The sequence below is a fragment of the Astatotilapia calliptera genome, chromosome 2 (genome assembly GCF_964374335.1).
Source record: "Astatotilapia calliptera chromosome 2, fAstCal68.1, whole genome shotgun sequence".
Classification (NCBI taxonomy): Eukaryota; Metazoa; Chordata; class Actinopteri; order Cichliformes; family Cichlidae; genus Astatotilapia; species Astatotilapia calliptera.
Window position 1 is genome coordinate 17,861,760 of NC_137423.1, and position 16,571 is coordinate 17,878,330.

General features: G+C 42.8%; 1 protein-coding gene across 3 annotated transcripts in view; it reads left to right on the plus strand.

Moving 5' to 3' along the window:
* The window catches only part of polr2b (RNA polymerase II subunit B), a 29,252-nt gene that overhangs the window by 11,580 nt on the left and 1,101 nt on the right, over nucleotides 1–16,571 (plus strand). For 2 of the 3 annotated variants that reach the window (XM_026185633.2, XM_026185649.1), the window contains exons 7-24: nucleotides 3–167; nucleotides 246–442; nucleotides 530–649; nucleotides 817–1,003; nucleotides 1,104–1,247; nucleotides 1,333–1,472; nucleotides 1,553–1,664; nucleotides 2,855–3,009; nucleotides 3,106–3,304; nucleotides 3,397–3,565; nucleotides 3,641–3,737; nucleotides 3,810–3,904; nucleotides 5,621–5,871; nucleotides 5,945–6,034; nucleotides 6,217–6,324; nucleotides 8,803–8,916; nucleotides 8,995–9,155; nucleotides 9,261–9,456. In XM_026185633.2, the coding sequence (XP_026041418.1) occupies nucleotides 3–167; nucleotides 246–442; nucleotides 530–649; nucleotides 817–1,003; nucleotides 1,104–1,247; nucleotides 1,333–1,472; nucleotides 1,553–1,664; nucleotides 2,855–3,009; nucleotides 3,106–3,304; nucleotides 3,397–3,565; nucleotides 3,641–3,737; nucleotides 3,810–3,904; nucleotides 5,621–5,871; nucleotides 5,945–6,034; nucleotides 6,217–6,324; nucleotides 8,803–8,916; nucleotides 8,995–9,155; nucleotides 9,261–9,456 (2,700 nt within the window). Of the gene's footprint in view, nucleotides 1–2; nucleotides 168–245; nucleotides 443–529; nucleotides 650–816; nucleotides 1,004–1,103; nucleotides 1,248–1,332; nucleotides 1,473–1,552; nucleotides 1,665–2,854; nucleotides 3,010–3,105; nucleotides 3,305–3,396; nucleotides 3,566–3,640; nucleotides 3,738–3,809; nucleotides 3,905–5,620; nucleotides 5,872–5,944; nucleotides 6,035–6,216; nucleotides 6,325–8,802; nucleotides 8,917–8,994; nucleotides 9,156–9,260; nucleotides 9,457–13,292; nucleotides 15,952–16,571 lie in introns of those variants that run through there. The other variant, XM_026185643.2, reaches the window with a different exon arrangement.

The following is a 16,571-nucleotide window of genomic DNA, read 5'->3' on the forward strand; positions in this document are numbered from 1 at the left end:
AGGGAGTGAAGAAGAGCGCCATAGGTCAGAGGATCGTCTCCACGCTTCCCTACATCCGACAGGAAGTTCCCATCATCATCGTGTTCCGGGCACTGGGCTTCGTATCGGACAGAGACATCCTGGAACATATCATTTATGACTTTGATGACCCTGAGATGATGGAGATGGTCAGTCTGCGACGCATTAATGATTTTTTTTGATTGTCTCAGTCTGCAGGTAGTAACTTTTAACCCCGCCTACTTCAGGTGAAGCCCTCTCTGGACGAAGCTTTTGTGATCCAGGAGCAGAACGTGGCGTTGAACTTCATTGGCTCACGAGGCGCAAAACCCGGTGTGACGAAGGAGCGACGGATTAAATACGCAAAGGAAGTCCTGCAAAAGGAGATGCTGCCACATGTCGGCGTAAGCGATTTCTGCGAGACCAAGAAGGCCTACTTCTTAGGGTGAGTCACACCTGAGGCTGGCTGTCGCACCTGAGGCTGACCTGAGTCACGCACTTGACAGGAATCCTTCTGTGTTTGTGTTTTCAGGTACATGGTGCACAGGTTGCTGCTCGCCGCTCTCGGCAGGCGGGAACTGGATGACAGAGATCACTATGGCAACAAGAGGCTGGACCTCGCCGGGCCATTACTGGCCTTCCTGTTCCGAGGGTGAGGACTCTCTGTTGTCGACCATGCAGATTTTGTGTACACGCAGGTTCTGTTACTCAAAGAAGGCTTTCCAGTGTGACGCTGTTATTGTTAATCAGCTTTCTGTTTGGAACTCGCAATCTGATTGGATGAAGGAATGACATCATTCTTCTTCTCCTCCTCATCAGCATGTTTAAAAACCTGCTGAAGGAAATCAGGATCTATGCTCAGAAGTTCATCGACCGCGGGAAGGATTTCAACCTAGAGCTCGCCATTAAGACGCGTATCATCTCTGACGGGCTCAAGTACTCTCTTGCCACAGGTAACTGGGGTGACGTGAAGAAGGCTCACCAGGCCCGAGCCGGCGTGTCACAGGTAAGCCTACCTGTAAACTGATGCTCACTCTGAAATACAAATGAAAGCCTGACACCTGCCGCTCTACCTCCACTGATGCTCATCATTTTTGTGTTCACAGGTGTTGAACCGTCTCACCTTCGCATCCACACTGTCTCACCTGCGCCGGGTCAACTCTCCTATCGGTCGAGATGGAAAACTGGCGAAACCTCGACAGCTGCACAACACGCTATGGGGGATGGTGTGTCCGGCCGAGACGCCCGAGGTAACGCTCACCTGGCAAGTTGTAAGATTGGTTCACCTTTAACACAGCGATCCGGCGTATTGATTGTGGAGTTGATGGTTTGCAGGGTCACGCTGTGGGGCTGGTGAAGAACTTGGCCCTAATGGCCTACATCTCTGTGGGCTCGCAGCCATCGCCCATCCTGGAGTTTCTGGAGGAGTGGAGCATGGAGAACCTGGAGGAGATCTCACCTGCGGCCATTGCAGAGTCCGTGACCATTTCATAGTCAGACGAGGTTATTAATTACCCTGCAGGTGTGTAATGTGTGTCCTGCTTTAACATTTTAGTGCCACTAAAATCTTTGTGAATGGCTGCTGGGTGGGAATCCACAAAGATCCAGAACAGCTGATGAATACACTGAGGAAACTCCGCAGACAGATGGATATCATCGTCTCTGAGGTAACCACCGTTGCACACATCCACACGCGACCAGTAATCAATACTGGAATGTTCACACGGTGGATGGTGACAGAAGGCATAAATCTGTTTTCTGCTTGTGAGACGTCACAAACACTTTGATTACGGCTGCCGCCTCTGCTTTACCTGATAGAACAGGTAAGCTGGTTGTCTCCCCCTGCTCTCTGCTCTCATTGGTCATTCTCTCCGAGACTTGTAGTAATCAATAACTGTTTCCTGTTCATGCAGCCTGGATGCAATTGATTTAGCGGTGTGTTGTGTATACCGAACAGTACACTTCACTGATTTCCATCACACATCAAAAGTAGACAGTAGGGCTGCCACGATTAGTTGACTATCAAAATCGTTGACGACTAATTTAATAGTCGCCGCGTCGTTTGAAGCTTTGTAAGATCCCGAAAGACGCAGGAATAAGTAGTAGGATTTAAGCGTGTAATAATGGACTGAAACAGAAGATGGCAGCACTGCATGTACAAGGATGCCAGCTGCCGTTAAACCCTGAAGAAGAAGCTGTGTCCAAATTCGGGGACCGCATCCTTAAGAGGCTGCATTTACTCAGGTTAAACATGATATATGAGTCACTTAGATAACTTAAACATGTTATTGTTTGTTTTTTTCAGTTTTATTTGTTCCTGAGTAAATCAGTTTGGCTGCGATTAAAGTTATAGTTTTTACACAGCTGAATAAACGTCAGACAGAAAACTGATTATACAGAAGTGTGAAATGGTCGAGAGTTTACTCCAGTGTCCTGTTATATTTTAGATAGCAAGGAGCAGACGGCTGAGTTTATTAAACTCCACCAAAACAATCTGCAAACTTCATTGAAAGTTTAATAAATTATCTTCTTGTCTTTATTTTTAGTTAGCACATACCTGAAACACTATAAGCTGTAAGCTAATGATAGTTGTATAAGAGCAGATGCTGCTGGTGCAATAAGCTGTACGTTTCACGTCCAATGGATGCATGATCTGATTAGTCGACTATCAAAATAATTGTCTGTGGCAGACAGGATGTTAACACAAACCTTCAGAATTTGAGTTATTGATTGGCGGGGCAGCGCTTGGTCATTCAAACGGTTTACCTGATCAAATATTTGATGGTATTTAATTGAAATCCTTGTTAGGCCCACCAGGCTGTTGATCAATCACTGAGAACTCGCCTGACCGTTTCAGGTGTCGATGATCAGAGACATTAGAGAGCGTGAGATCAGAATTTACACGGACGCTGGACGAATCTGCCGACCGCTGCTGATTGTCGAGAAACAGAAACTGCTGCTGAAGAGACGCCACATCGACCAGCTGAAGGAGCGCGAGTATAACAACTACAGGTGAGGCAGAATACAGACAGTTGAGATGGTGCTGAAGGTTGGCAATTGCTGCAGATGCTTCAGGTGGTGTTGACATAAATGTTCTTTGGCACTTAGCTGGCAGGACTTAGTGGCCAGCGGTGTGGTGGAGTACATAGACACCCTAGAAGAGGAGACCGTCATGCTCGCTATGACCCCAGATGACCTCCAGGAGAAAGGCGTGGCCTATTGTTCCACCTACACCCACTGTGAGATCCATCCATCTATGATCCTTGGAGTGTGTGCGTCCATCATCCCATTCCCTGATCACAACCAGGTACTCAGACAAAACAAACTAATAAACAAGCAAACAGATAAATAGATAAGCAAGCAAACAGGAAGCTTGGGCCTGAACACGCATGTTTTCAGTCTCCCAGGAACACATATCAGTCCGCCATGGGGAAGCAGGCCATGGGTGTTTACATCACCAACTTCCATGTTCGAATGGACACGCTCGCTCACGTGCTGTACTACCCTCAGAAACCACTCGTCACCACCCGCTCCATGGAGTACCTGCGCTTCAGGGAGCTCCCCGCAGGTATGCTCAACTGCCCACTGAGATGCTCAACTGTCCACTGAGATGCTCACGTATAAAAGTTCTCACACCTTTCAGGTATTAACTCGATTGTGGCGATCGCCTCATACACTGGCTACAACCAGGAAGACTCTGTGATCATGAACAGGTCAGCCGTGGATCGAGGCTTCTTCAGGTAAGTTGTTGGCTGATGCACCTGTGACCACATGTGTGACAGGAGTGTTAAAAGTGTGATTTCACCTGGCAGGTCTGTGTTCTATCGGTCATACAAAGAGCAGGAGTCTAAGAAAGGCTTTGATCAGGAGGAGATCTTTGAGAAGCCGACGCGTGAAACCTGTCAAGGTGAGAACTCATTAATTCATCTTGGTTCAATTCAGTTTTATTTATACAGCACCAAATCACAACAACAGTTGCCTCAAGGTGCTTTATATTATAAGGTAGACCCTACAATAATACATACAGAAAAAAACAATCATATGACCCCCTACAGGGCTCTAGAGTGCGACCCATTTGGTCTTAGGTCGCACCGGTGCGACCAACTGTTCAAAAAAAAAAAAAGTCTCTTGGACACTTTCAGAGTTGCAGAGACTTTTTTTTATTTTACTTTATTCAGCGTGTTCAGCGTCAACAACAGACACACATTATGCCCATATTGTGGTCTAAATCAATCAGAGATGGTCAGGGACATTAATTAATGGCAGGACTTCTTTGAGCAGTTTTGTAGGAATGGGGTCTAAAAGACACGTTGATGGTTTGGAGGAAGTAATTATGGAAGTTAACTCAGAAAGATCAATTGGAGAAAAAGAGTCTAACTTAACATCAACAGTACTAAAAGTAGCTGTAGATAATATTACATCTGTGGGATAGCTAGCCGGGGTTCAAGGCTCACTAGAGCCGGCAAGAACAGCGAACTCCGGGCACATCATTTTCAAACCCCCGCTGTCTTTCTCTACTCAGGTTAAACATGATATATAAGTCACTCAGATAACTTAAAACTGTTATTGTTCCTTAGTAAATCGGTTTGGCTGAGATTAACGTTATAGTTTTTACACAGCTGATTAAACAGAAGTGTGAGATGGTCGAGAGTTTACCCCGGTGTCCTGTTATATTTTAGATAGCAAGGAGCAGACGGCTGAGTTTATTAATCTCCACCGAAACAATCTGCAAATTTCCTTAAAAGTTTAATAAATTATCATCTTGTCTTTATTTTTAGCTAGCGCATACCTTAAACATTTAAAGCTGTAAGCTAATGATAGTTATATAAGAGCAGATGCTGCTGGTGCAATAAGCTGTACGTTTCACGTCCAATGGATGCATGATCTGATTAGTCGACTAATCCCAAAAAAAACCATTGGTGACTATTCGACTATCAAAATAATAGTTTATTGCAGCACTATTAGTGAGGAGGTGAAATTATTAACAAGATGATCGACCTCTGTTGGAGTAGCGTTCAGATAGCTGCTCTGCTCTGTGTTAGTACAGCGCTTTCAGAAAGAAATCTACTGTGATGGGCCCTGGAAGACAATCGATTATGATTGCAGGTTTCTAGTTTGACATGTCTCAAAACAAAATCAACACTTACTCTAGTGTTTATTCCCCAGGGTGTGTGTCACAGTGTGGGGAAAAACATTTAGACACATAAATAGGTTGGTGGTGTACCCAGGGCTTCTGTTTAACACTACGCTTCCTCCTCACGGTCACCCAGCCATCATGTTTTCCCAGCTGCTTGGTACTGTCTGCTGGAGGAGAACTAACAGAGCCTTCGCTACCTTGGTACAGAGCTGCAAACACTACACTACAAGTATCATTGTGAATGTAATCAACAGAGTGCGCTTTGGATAAATCATGTGAAGATGCAGTATGAAATAAGAAGTTTTCTATAAGCTTTAATTAAATTGGTTACATAGATAACCTATACAAGCTGTGTACTGGAACAGGAAGTGATACTCTACTGCAGAGAGAGCCACACCCAGTGTGCCATTTACAGAAAAATACCTCGGGTCTGACAACCGGTCAGGTTTTAGGAGGCGGGGCTAATCATATTCTTATCACGCCCAGGGATGCGACATGCCATCTATGACAAACTGGATGACGATGGACTCATTGCACCTGGCGTCCGTGTTTCTGGCGAGGACGTGATCATTGGGAAGACGGTGACACTGCCAGAGAATGACGACGAGCTGGATAGCACGAACCGCCGCTACACGAAGAGAGACTGCAGCACGTTTCTGAGGACCAGTGAGACGGGCATCGTGGACCAGGTCATGGTGACCCTGAATCAGGAGGGCTACAAGTTCTGCAAAATCAGGGTGAGCGCACACCTGAGACACCTGAGAGGTCAGATGACACGGCCACAGTTTAACAGCTTCGTGTTTCCGGCAGGTACGCTCTGTCCGAATTCCTCAGATCGGCGACAAATTTGCCAGCCGACACGGACAGAAGGGAACCTGTGGGATCCAGTACAGACAGGAGGTAATCCCAGCAGGTCACGTACCTATCATCAGGGCACCGCTCCCCATACACACGAAGGATTCATTCAAGTTATATTTTTTAACACAACAGGAAAGGAAACAGCAAAGATGCTCAAAGTACAAAAACAATCAAAACTGAGATTTTATTTTTGAAGGCTCTCATTGATTTGCTTTATTTTGAAGGACATGCCATTCACCTGTGAGGGGATCACTCCTGACATCATCATCAACCCTCACGCCATTCCGTCCAGAATGACAGTCGGCCATTTGATTGAGTGTCTGCAGGGGAAGGTAACGATAATTACACATCAGTTTATTCACATAGTGCCAGTCACAACAACAGTCAAATTGTAGCAGATCTTTAATTAATTTATAACAACTGATCTTTAAGGTAAAGAAGTCTAACTCTGTGACAAAGTACAAGGTTTTTGTCATAATAAGGCTTTTATTTTGACAGTTGTGCTAGCGTGTGTCTTCCTGAAAAGATTTCTGAAAGCTGTTAGCTCAGGCTACTCTGCAACCCTGTGCTAGCTTTAAAGCCCAATTTCAGATCTCTTGCTTCTCTTACCTGATGACAGGTAAATGAAGAGAAAAAAAATGGCCTGTATTTGTATAGCGCTTTACTAGTCCCTAAGGACCCCAAAGCGCTTTACACATCCAGTCATCCACCCATTCATACACACATTCACACACTGGTGATGGCAAGCTACATTGTAGCCACAGCCACCCTGGGGTGCACTGACAGAGGCGAAGAGTTTGGGTTATTTCACACCTTTCATTTTGACACTGTGGGGATCAGCTGCTAGCTGATGAAGCCTTCTGCACTATCAGAGGCTCAGGTACCCAAGTACACTTTTACTTCACCGTAAAGACTCATCTGAGCACCAGGTGTGGAGTTTTGAAGCTAACGCTGCTCATTTGGATGTGGAGGACTGAAGATGGTGTGCAGTTAAAATAAACACCTGTGCATTCGTGGGCCTCATAATTAGAAATCTCTGCAAGAACGATTGAAAAGAACGTATGAAACGATGCGATGAAAGCGTGAATAAAGTGTTTGCTAATTATGTTAGCAGCTCTGTGTTTAAGTAAAATCTCTTGATGTTGGGCAGAAAATGAAGTGAAGTGCACACATACAGTCGTGGCCAAAAGTTTTGAGAATGACACGAATATTAGTTTTCACAAAGTTTGCCGCTTCAGTGTTTTTGGATCTTTGTGTCAGTTGTTTCTATGATGTATTGAAGTATAATTACAAGCACTTCATAAGTATCAAATGCTTTTATTGAGAATTACATCACGTTTATGCAAAGAGTGAATATTTGCAGTGTTGGCCCTTCTTTTTCAAGACCTCTGCATGTTGCCAATCAACTTCTGGGCCAAATCCTAACTGATGTCAACCCATTCTGTCATAATCAATGCTTGGAGTTTGTCAGAATTAGTGGGGTTTTGTTTGTCCACCTGCCTCTTGAGGATTGACCGCAAGTTCTCAATTGGACTGAGGTCTGGGGAGTTCCCTGGCCATGGACCCAAAATGATTTGTTCCCCGAGCTACTTAGGTATCACTTTGGCCTTATGGCATGGTGATCCATCGTGCTGGAAAATGCATTGTTCTTCATCAGACTGTTCTTGGATGGTTGGAAGAAGTTGCTTTCAGAGGATGTTTTGGTTCCATTCTTTATTCATGGCTGTTTTTGGCAAAATTGTGAGTGAGCCTACTCCCTTGGATGAGAAGCAGCCCCACACATAAATGGTCTCAGGATGCTTTACTGTTGGCATGAGACAGGACTGATGGTAGCGCTCACCTTTTCTTCTCCGGACAAGCCTTTTTCCAGATGCCCCAAACAATCGGAGAGGGGCTTCATCAGAGAAAATGACTTTATCCCACTCCTCAGCAGTCCACTCGCTGTACTTTTTGCAGAATATCAGTTCGTCCCTCATGTTTTTTTTGGAGAGAAGTGGCTTCTTTGCTTCCCTTCTTGACACCAGGCCATCTGCCAAAAGTCTTCGCCTCACTGTGCGTACAGATGCGCTCACACCTACCTGCTACCATTCCTGAGCAAGCTCTGCACTGGTGGCACTCTGATACTGCAGCTGAATCATCTTTAGGAGGCGGTCCTGGTGCTTGCTGGACTTTCTTGAGCGCCCTGAAGCCGTCTTCACAATAATTGAACCTCTTTCCTTGAAGTTCTTGATGATCAGATAAATGGTTGATTTAGGTGCAGTCTTAGTAGCAACAACATCCTTGCCTGTGAAGCCATTTTTATGCTACACAATGATGTGTTTCCTTGCAGGTAACCATGTTTAATAGGAAGAACAACAATTTCAAGCATCACCCTCCTTTTAATGCATCCAGTCTTCTATTCTAACTCAGTCAGCACATAATGATCTCCAGCCTTGTGCTTGTCAACATTCTCACCTGAGTTGATGAGAACATTATTGAAATTATCTCAGCAGGTCCCTTTATGGCATGAAATGCTGAATGATGAAATGCAGTGGAAATTGAATTTTTGAGATTAAGTTCATTTTCATGGCAAAGAAGGATTTAGCAATTCATCTGATCACTCTCCATAACATTCTAGAGTACAAATGAAATTGCTATCATAAAAACTGAAGCAGCAAACTTTGTGAAAACCAGTATTTGTGTCATTCTCAAAACTTTAGGCCACGACTGTAGGTGTGATGGAGCCTCATCGTTGTTGCTTATGTTGTGCAAACAAAGATAAACATGTACCCGAGCTTTTGACTTGCAGGCTGACGGGTGTCTTGTTTCAGGTGTCTGCCAACAAAGGTGAGATCGGTGACGCCACGCCATTTAACGATGCCGTCAACGTGCAGAAGGTGTCAAACTTGCTGTCTGAATATGGATACCATCTCAGAGGGAATGAGGTCAGCGCAAGGTCACACTTCCTATTGGCGGAGTCTGATGCTTTTGAATATTTATATTGAGTACTGGTTTGTGATCAGGTTCTGTATAACGGCTTCACTGGGAGGAAGCTGACGTCTCAGATCTTCATCGGCCCAACTTATTACCAGCGCCTGAAGCACATGGTGGACGATAAGATCCACTCGAGAGCCCGCGGCCCGGTCCAGATTCTCAACCGACAACCCATGGAGGGGCGCTCACGGTGAGTAACGCACCTGTCCGTGGCTGCGCATGTCTGCGCCCGGCATCAGCCTGCCTGTGCTCAGTAAAAAGAGATTAATGTCTGATCTCGTCCGTCCATCCTCAGTGATGGTGGTTTGCGGTTTGGCGAGATGGAGCGTGACTGTCAGATTGCTCACGGAGCAGCTCAGTTCCTGAGGGAGCGTCTGTTCGAGGCATCTGATCCCTACCAGGTGCACGTTTGTAACCTGTGCGGACTGATGGCCATCGCCAACACACGGACACACACGTACGAATGTCGTGGTTGCCGCAACAAAACCCAGGTAAGCATGATCAATATTAAGTCCATCAAGGTTTCTGGCACAGCTGTGTTGAGCAACCTGTCTCAGACTTGACCTGTCCACGGCGCTCTGCCTATACTTTTTTTTTTTTTTCTTTTTTTTTTAAAGAGGACAAGAGCGGCGAGGTCTATCGCGATAGCTTAATTTCTCTATCGAGTAAAAGTTATATCGCGATACATATCGTTATCGTTCTATCGCCCAGCTCTAAGATAACCTAATAATGATCCTTATAGCTGTTTTAGAGGAGCGGTGCTTCAAAGGATAGTTGCAGATTTGTCAGAATCTGCAGATTATACAGTACAAATAAAATGTTCACGTTTCTCCAACGTTGTCTTCCCAACAGTTTCACTGACATCTACACGGGATGGCCAGGAAGCGTTCGCGATGTCTTCTCGGGCACTGATAATTGGCGTCTGTCTTGTGTCAGTGACGTAAAAGACTGATTTAATGCGACATGACCGTTCAAACAGCAGTCGCTTTCTAAAACATTGGATATGTATTGGATTCAGTACCACATACGAAAGTGACCCAGGTCAAATTTGAAAATATCGGATTTGTGCCGTTCACACTGTCATACCATGATCGGATATGGGTCGCATAGGGTTAAAAATAAATAAATAAATAAAAAAATCTGATTTGATGCGCTTTCGCCTGCAGTGTGAACGTAGCCTTAGTCCCTATGAACCCCAAAGCGCTTTACACTACATCCAGTCATTCACACAAACACTGGTGATGGCAAGCTACATTGTAGCCACAGCCACCCTGGGGCGCACTGACAGAAGCGAGGCTGTCGGACACTGGCGCCACCGGGCCCTCTGACCACCACCAGTAGGCAACGGGTGAAGTGTCTTGCCCAAAGACACAATGACCGAGACTGTCGGATAGGCCTGGGCGATATGACCCAAAATTCCTATCTCGATATTCTTTAGCTGGATGGCAATATAAGATATGTGTCAATATTTTTTTTTTTAAAGCCATAAAGTGAGGACAAAAAGAGTTCTTAGTCAAAGCTGTGTCCCAGCTTTCACACAGGCACTTTTATTAACATACAGCGTAGATGTACAAGAAAAAATTACTCAGAAATAAATTATGAGCATTTACTGGATTACAATTACTTTTTTCAAGTAACAAGTAAAGTAAGGGATTACTGTTGCAAAAATGGTAATTAGATTACTGTTTCCCGTAAGCACACTGCGTTACTAAAACCATGATTTCTTTTTTGCGAGTGTGACGTTCGTGACAACAGCTGTGTGCAGATCAACAATGGATAATATATTGAGTGCGGAGAGAGTATGAGCATGTAGCGTTTAAAGCGTGGAAGTACTGACCTTACTTTGAGTTTGATTCCATAAAAAGTGACAAAAACATTAGCGTCTGCTGTTCACTGTGTGGGAAGAAAACTTCTTTTTACAGCGAAAAAAAACCCCTAAACTTCCGAGCAAGCACCGAGTGCGCTACGACGTAATGGGAAATTCAGAGAAACTCGCGGATTCTTCCACTGACCGATGCGGCAGACCTGCACCAGGGTAAACCTCCGCCTAACCCACTCCTGCTATACAGGAGAAAATAGAGCAACAGGACCGCTGAGTCTTTGATTTTATTTATTTTCAGCTGTGTTTTACTTGCATCTATTTGAAAGACTGAGTGTAAACACAAATATTTTATTTTATGTGCTGGAATGTGCAGAAAATGGGTTTAAATGTTCAACAAATTTCTTCCAGTCAGAGAATGGTGCATATAATAAAATTTTTGCTTGGTGCATAAAGTTAAAAGATTAAAACTGATAAAACGTTTTTTAAAAGTTTTAAAAAGAGACTTCCATTTGGTTACATTTTGTATGATGGGTTATGCAGAAAAGTAGAATTGGGCTGAAAGATCTATCACTTCTATCAATCGTGTTTTTAAAAAGTAACTAAGTAATTAATTACTTTTGAAAATAAGTAATCAGTAAAGTAACGGGATTACTTTCGGGGAAGTAATCAGTAATTAGTTACTGATTACTTTTTTCAAGTAACTTGACCAACACTGGTCCTTATACACACACATTACGGTAATATTACGTTGAAGCAGAGTACGTATAACTCTGCGAGGCTCCTCTGTAATGCTCCAACAATCCATCAAGCAGTTTCGTAGCTTACCAAAGTCGTACCAAAACATTTTTGAAAGGTTTCTGAGCGCCGTGTGCCACATACAATCGGTTTGCGGTCAGTAAGCACAACCAGAATTCATACATAAGGCGCACTGTCGATTTTTGAGAAAATGAAAGGATTTTAGCCTGGTCAGCTCATTAATGCGTTGACACCGTCCAGCCCCATGCATGGGGCGATCCGCGGTAACCCGTTAAGAGATTTGCCCTGTTAATGCAGTTATGTCGTTTACCGACCAGCTCTTCTTTGATAGCTGCCGTGTCCATCTTGTCATTGCCTGCAGGTGAAGCGATGGGGGAGGGGGAGTTGTGTTCAGTGAAGGAGAGGCGAGGCCGATTAACGTTGCGTAGAGACAAAAGTGGACGAAAGAGAGGCAAACTTGCGGCTCCACAAGTATAGTTCAAACGTAACATAGACTATATCGATATAAACAATATTGTCACATCTCATATCTCATATAAAAATATATCGATATATTTAAAAATTCCATATATTGCCCAGTCCTACTGTCGGAGCTGGGGCTCGAACCGGAAACCTTCCAATTACAAGACGAACTGCCAACTCTTGAACCACGATCTCCCCACACACTGTGACAGAGATTTCAATCCTGAGCTCACGATAAATCCACCAATAGAAACATCTGCAAATGTATTCAGTCTGAGCACTGAATACATTTTATATATAACACAGTAGTAGGCTTACAAAACAGTAAGCGCTTACTGTTTTGTTTTTTTAACTTTTTATTTAGAATTTTCATTCTGACAGGAGTATGACAAAAAACAAATAAACAAAAAAACAGCAAAATTAAAAGAGGAACAAAATGTTCCAATCATCACACAAAAAGAGAGATAAGCAAAATTAAGTGACAGAATTTTCAAGCCTTTGCTTATATTTATGCCATTTAGTCCAACGTTGTTGAAAGAGATGACCTTTTAGTCGTAGAAGGAAAGTCAGTCTCTCCATAAGATGCATTTCCTCTATAATCTCTAGCACTAACTCAGGGAGGATCTGTCTTAAGCCAATTCCTTGTTATGGCCTTTTTAGATGCGATCAACTGGATTTTAAAAATATATCTGTCATTTTTTAGAATCAAATCTCTGGGTAGCAAGCCCAGTAATAAGATTCTGGGATCCTTAGGGATGGCATAGGACATGATGTTATCTGTTAACTTGGATATACTGTCCCAAAAGGAAGTCAATTGTGTACATGTCCAAAAAATATGAGAGTGATTGGCGTTCGGGTGGCCACACTGTCTCCAACATTGTTGCCGGTGCCCTTGAAAGTTGTTAGTAATATGTGGAGAAATAAAGAATCTAAAAGTTTTCCACCTGAATTCCCTCCACCTTTAGGAGCTAGTTGATGTTTGTTGTGTGGTACACATTTAGAGCCAATCACCCTCTGACAATCCAATTTTCAACTCTGCTTCCCATTTTGACTTCACATATAGTGTGTTGTTGCCATATTGTTTTTGTAGCCCTTTCTAGTGTTTAGACACTGTTTTGGTGGGCAGACATTTGTAGGCATTTGTAAAGACTTTGACAAGATCAATTTCTGGGGAGGAGGGGCCCTTTATTTCTGTATTGGAAAAAAATGACGAACCTGCAGATATCGCAACAGATCCGTATTTTCCAGATTGAATTCTGTTTTCAATTTTTTTTAAATGATTTAAAGGTGCCTGCTTCTACAAACAGACACAGAGCAGTTAAACGTTTTCCAATACAACCCAAGAATGTTGGATCTAACCTTCCAGGTGGGAACTTCTGTAAGTAGGAAGGCCATGACAAAATGTTAATATTGCTCCCCAGATTGTATTTGTTAATAACTTCATGCCAAATTAAAAGAGTGTTTTCCACTATATGGTTATCTAAGTTACTTATCCTTGATTTTTCTACCAACCGTGTTTGGGGAGGAGACATGCTAAACTCAATTTGTTTCCATTGGGTCCCCACTGCCGGGGAACATCAACAAACAATGTTGCTGCCAAGTAATAAGTTGGGGAGGGCCAGTCCGCCATGATCTCTATCAATTTGAAGGGTTTTAAATTGTATCCTTGGTCCAGCTCCTGCGCATATAAAGTGTGATATTAACTTGTCTCAGGATTTGAATTGAACATCTGGGATTTTAATGGGAAGAGCCATAAAGAGATATAAGAATCTGGACAACAGATTCATCTTCACAATCTCTATTCTTGTACTAAAGTCCGGAGTCAGTGAAGACCAGCGAGTTGTGTCCTCCTGAATTGAGTTCAGCAGATTATCAAAGTTCAGGACTTGTGTTTTAGTAATATTTAATTTATAACCAGACAGGGCCCCAAACTCTTTCAGAGTTGACATGAGCTCAGGGGGTGACATATCAGGATTCAGGCTCAATAAACAAAGCGAAGAGCGAGGGGCTGAGCATCCTTGCCGGGTGTCTCTATTCAATTGAAAACTAGAGGATAGATGTCCATTGATCTTTAACCTGGCCACTGGGCTACTGTATAATGATTGTATACATTTAATGATCTTGTTGAATCCTAGACACTCTAGTACCTTATAAAGAAAGGGCCAGCTGACCAGGTCAAAAGCTTTTTCTGCGTCTAGGCTTACTAGTGCCATATTCAGTTTCTGATTCTTTGCTTCTTCTATAATATGAAGCGTTCTTCTGATACTGTCATGTGTTTGACGCCCTTTTATGAAGCCTATCTGATCTTCGTGTATTAAATCCAGCAAATGGACTTCTAGTCTAGAAATTATTGACGTAAATAATTTATAGTCTACATTCAAAATAGAAATGGGGCGGTAAGATTCACAGTATTCTTTATCTTTACCCTCTTTAGGTAGGACAGATATTACTGCCTCACGCCAGGATGGAGATATTTTAGCATTGTCGAGGGTCAAGTTAAAGGATTCGAGTAAAGTAGGGGCAAGTTCCTCTTTAAATATTTTGTACCACTCATTTGGAAATCCATCACTACCAGGGCACTTATTTGCTTTAAAGTTACTGATTGCAGTATCTAATTGTTCTCTAGTTATGTGTGCATAAAGCTTCATTCTGTAATAATCCAAGAGAAGGAAGAGCTAAAGAGGATAAATATTTCTGCTATTGGAGCTAGACACGAATATAACGATTGGTAGTAGTCATTAAAAATTGTGTGAATTTCTACCAGATCATAAATCAAGTTAGCGTTAGAGGGGTCCCTGATCCGAAGGACAGCATGCTTTTGTTCTTGCTTCCGGAGCCACCTAGCTAGAATTTGTTGCTTTCGGGGATGATTCGTAAAGGGATTGCTTGCAGAATCTTAATCTCTTTTCCAATTTGTCTTGCACTAACACTTTTATCTTGTTTTTAGTTACTCTAATTTGGTTGACCAAGCTTTGATCTTTGCCGTTTTGTTGTAGTTTGATTTCTACGTTTCTCAGATCTTTTTCGAGATCATCATATGCTGCCCTTTTACCTTTTTTTTTTTTTTTTTTTTTTTTTTTTTAGATGAGCCACCCTTGAAATCAGTCTACCCCTCTCACTGCCTTAACCGTGTCCCACACCACAATCGCCTTAACCTGACCATCGTTATTATCTCCTGTGCAACTGGTTATTTCCCCCTTTAACTCCTTTATAGCAGACTCTTTATTGAGGATACCTAAGTTCCATATTGTAGATTTGGCAAAACTTGATAATTGAACAGATAAATAAATCATATTATGATCTGATAAATCTGAAGTACCGATCGACCACTCCTTTCCTCTATGTCAGTCAACAACGTTCATTAGGAAGAAATCAAGTCTGGAATGAATTTGGTGCGAGAATGAGCAGTGGGTGTAATCCCTGTTTTTAGGATGGAGGGCTCTTCAAACATCGAACAGACCAGTTTCTTTCATCAAGATATTAAGATCCTTTGAACTATGTTTTTTGTCTCTTACAACTTGTCATATCCAGGGAGACGTTAAGAATTGTATTCCAGTCTCCACCACAGAATAAAATCCCTTCGCCCACTCTAATTAAAGCATCAAAAAAAATAACTTAAATAATTTTCTATCACATTCGAGAGGAATATACACATTAGCTAGTGTGATAACAATATTATTAACTCTCCCTTTGATAGATATCTGCCCACCTTGTCACCAACCTCATCAAGGAAATCAAAGTTTAATAGATTAGAAATAAGAGTTGTTACTCCTCTTTGTCTGCTATTGCTACAGGTGCTATAAAAAAGTGGAATATCTGGGAAATTAAAATTTAGCGTGTTCCTTTTTTTGACAAATGTGTCTCTTTTAGAAAAGCCACGTGTGAGCCATCCTTTCTTCAATTTCTCCAGAACCCTTTTTTTCCTTTTAAGTGGATTGCCCAAACCATTAACATTCAGGGAGGCTATTTTAAAACTATCCAACATTGAACAAGACAGTAAAAATAAGTGAAACTGGAACAGTGGCCCCCGAAACCATAGCAAAACAGATATAGGGGAAACAATGAAGAACTGACTTCTAGAGGAGACTCTTACTCCCCAACTAAGACCCCGTTGGTGGGTCGGGGGGAAGCCTCTCAAAGTGAGAGGGCCTGGAAAGGAAAGTAACTGTCTATAGACATAAACACCACCATCCTAAAAGTCCCAACGTATAAGAACGTAAACGGAGAACCAACTCTCCCACCTGGCTGGTGAATGAAGTGAGGCCAAAAGAGAGCGGAAAGGAGCTTCCTCATTAAAACTAAACCACTGGATCTCTTTGGAAACCCTGTAGCTTATCCTTTGCTCTCATTGCCGTGGCTAGGCCGTTGCCTTTTGCTGATTGCCAGCCCAGAAGCTCTCGAAGTTGCGACACTGCATTCGGCTGATCTTCCTCCTCTGAAACCAAATGTTTTTCTCTTTGAGCAGCTTCTTTATGGCTGTATTCTTTGCGTTTTTTTGACAATTTCACATGGATAATCATGGTCGAAATAGATGAAGCTGGCACCTACTTTGATTTTTTTTTTTTT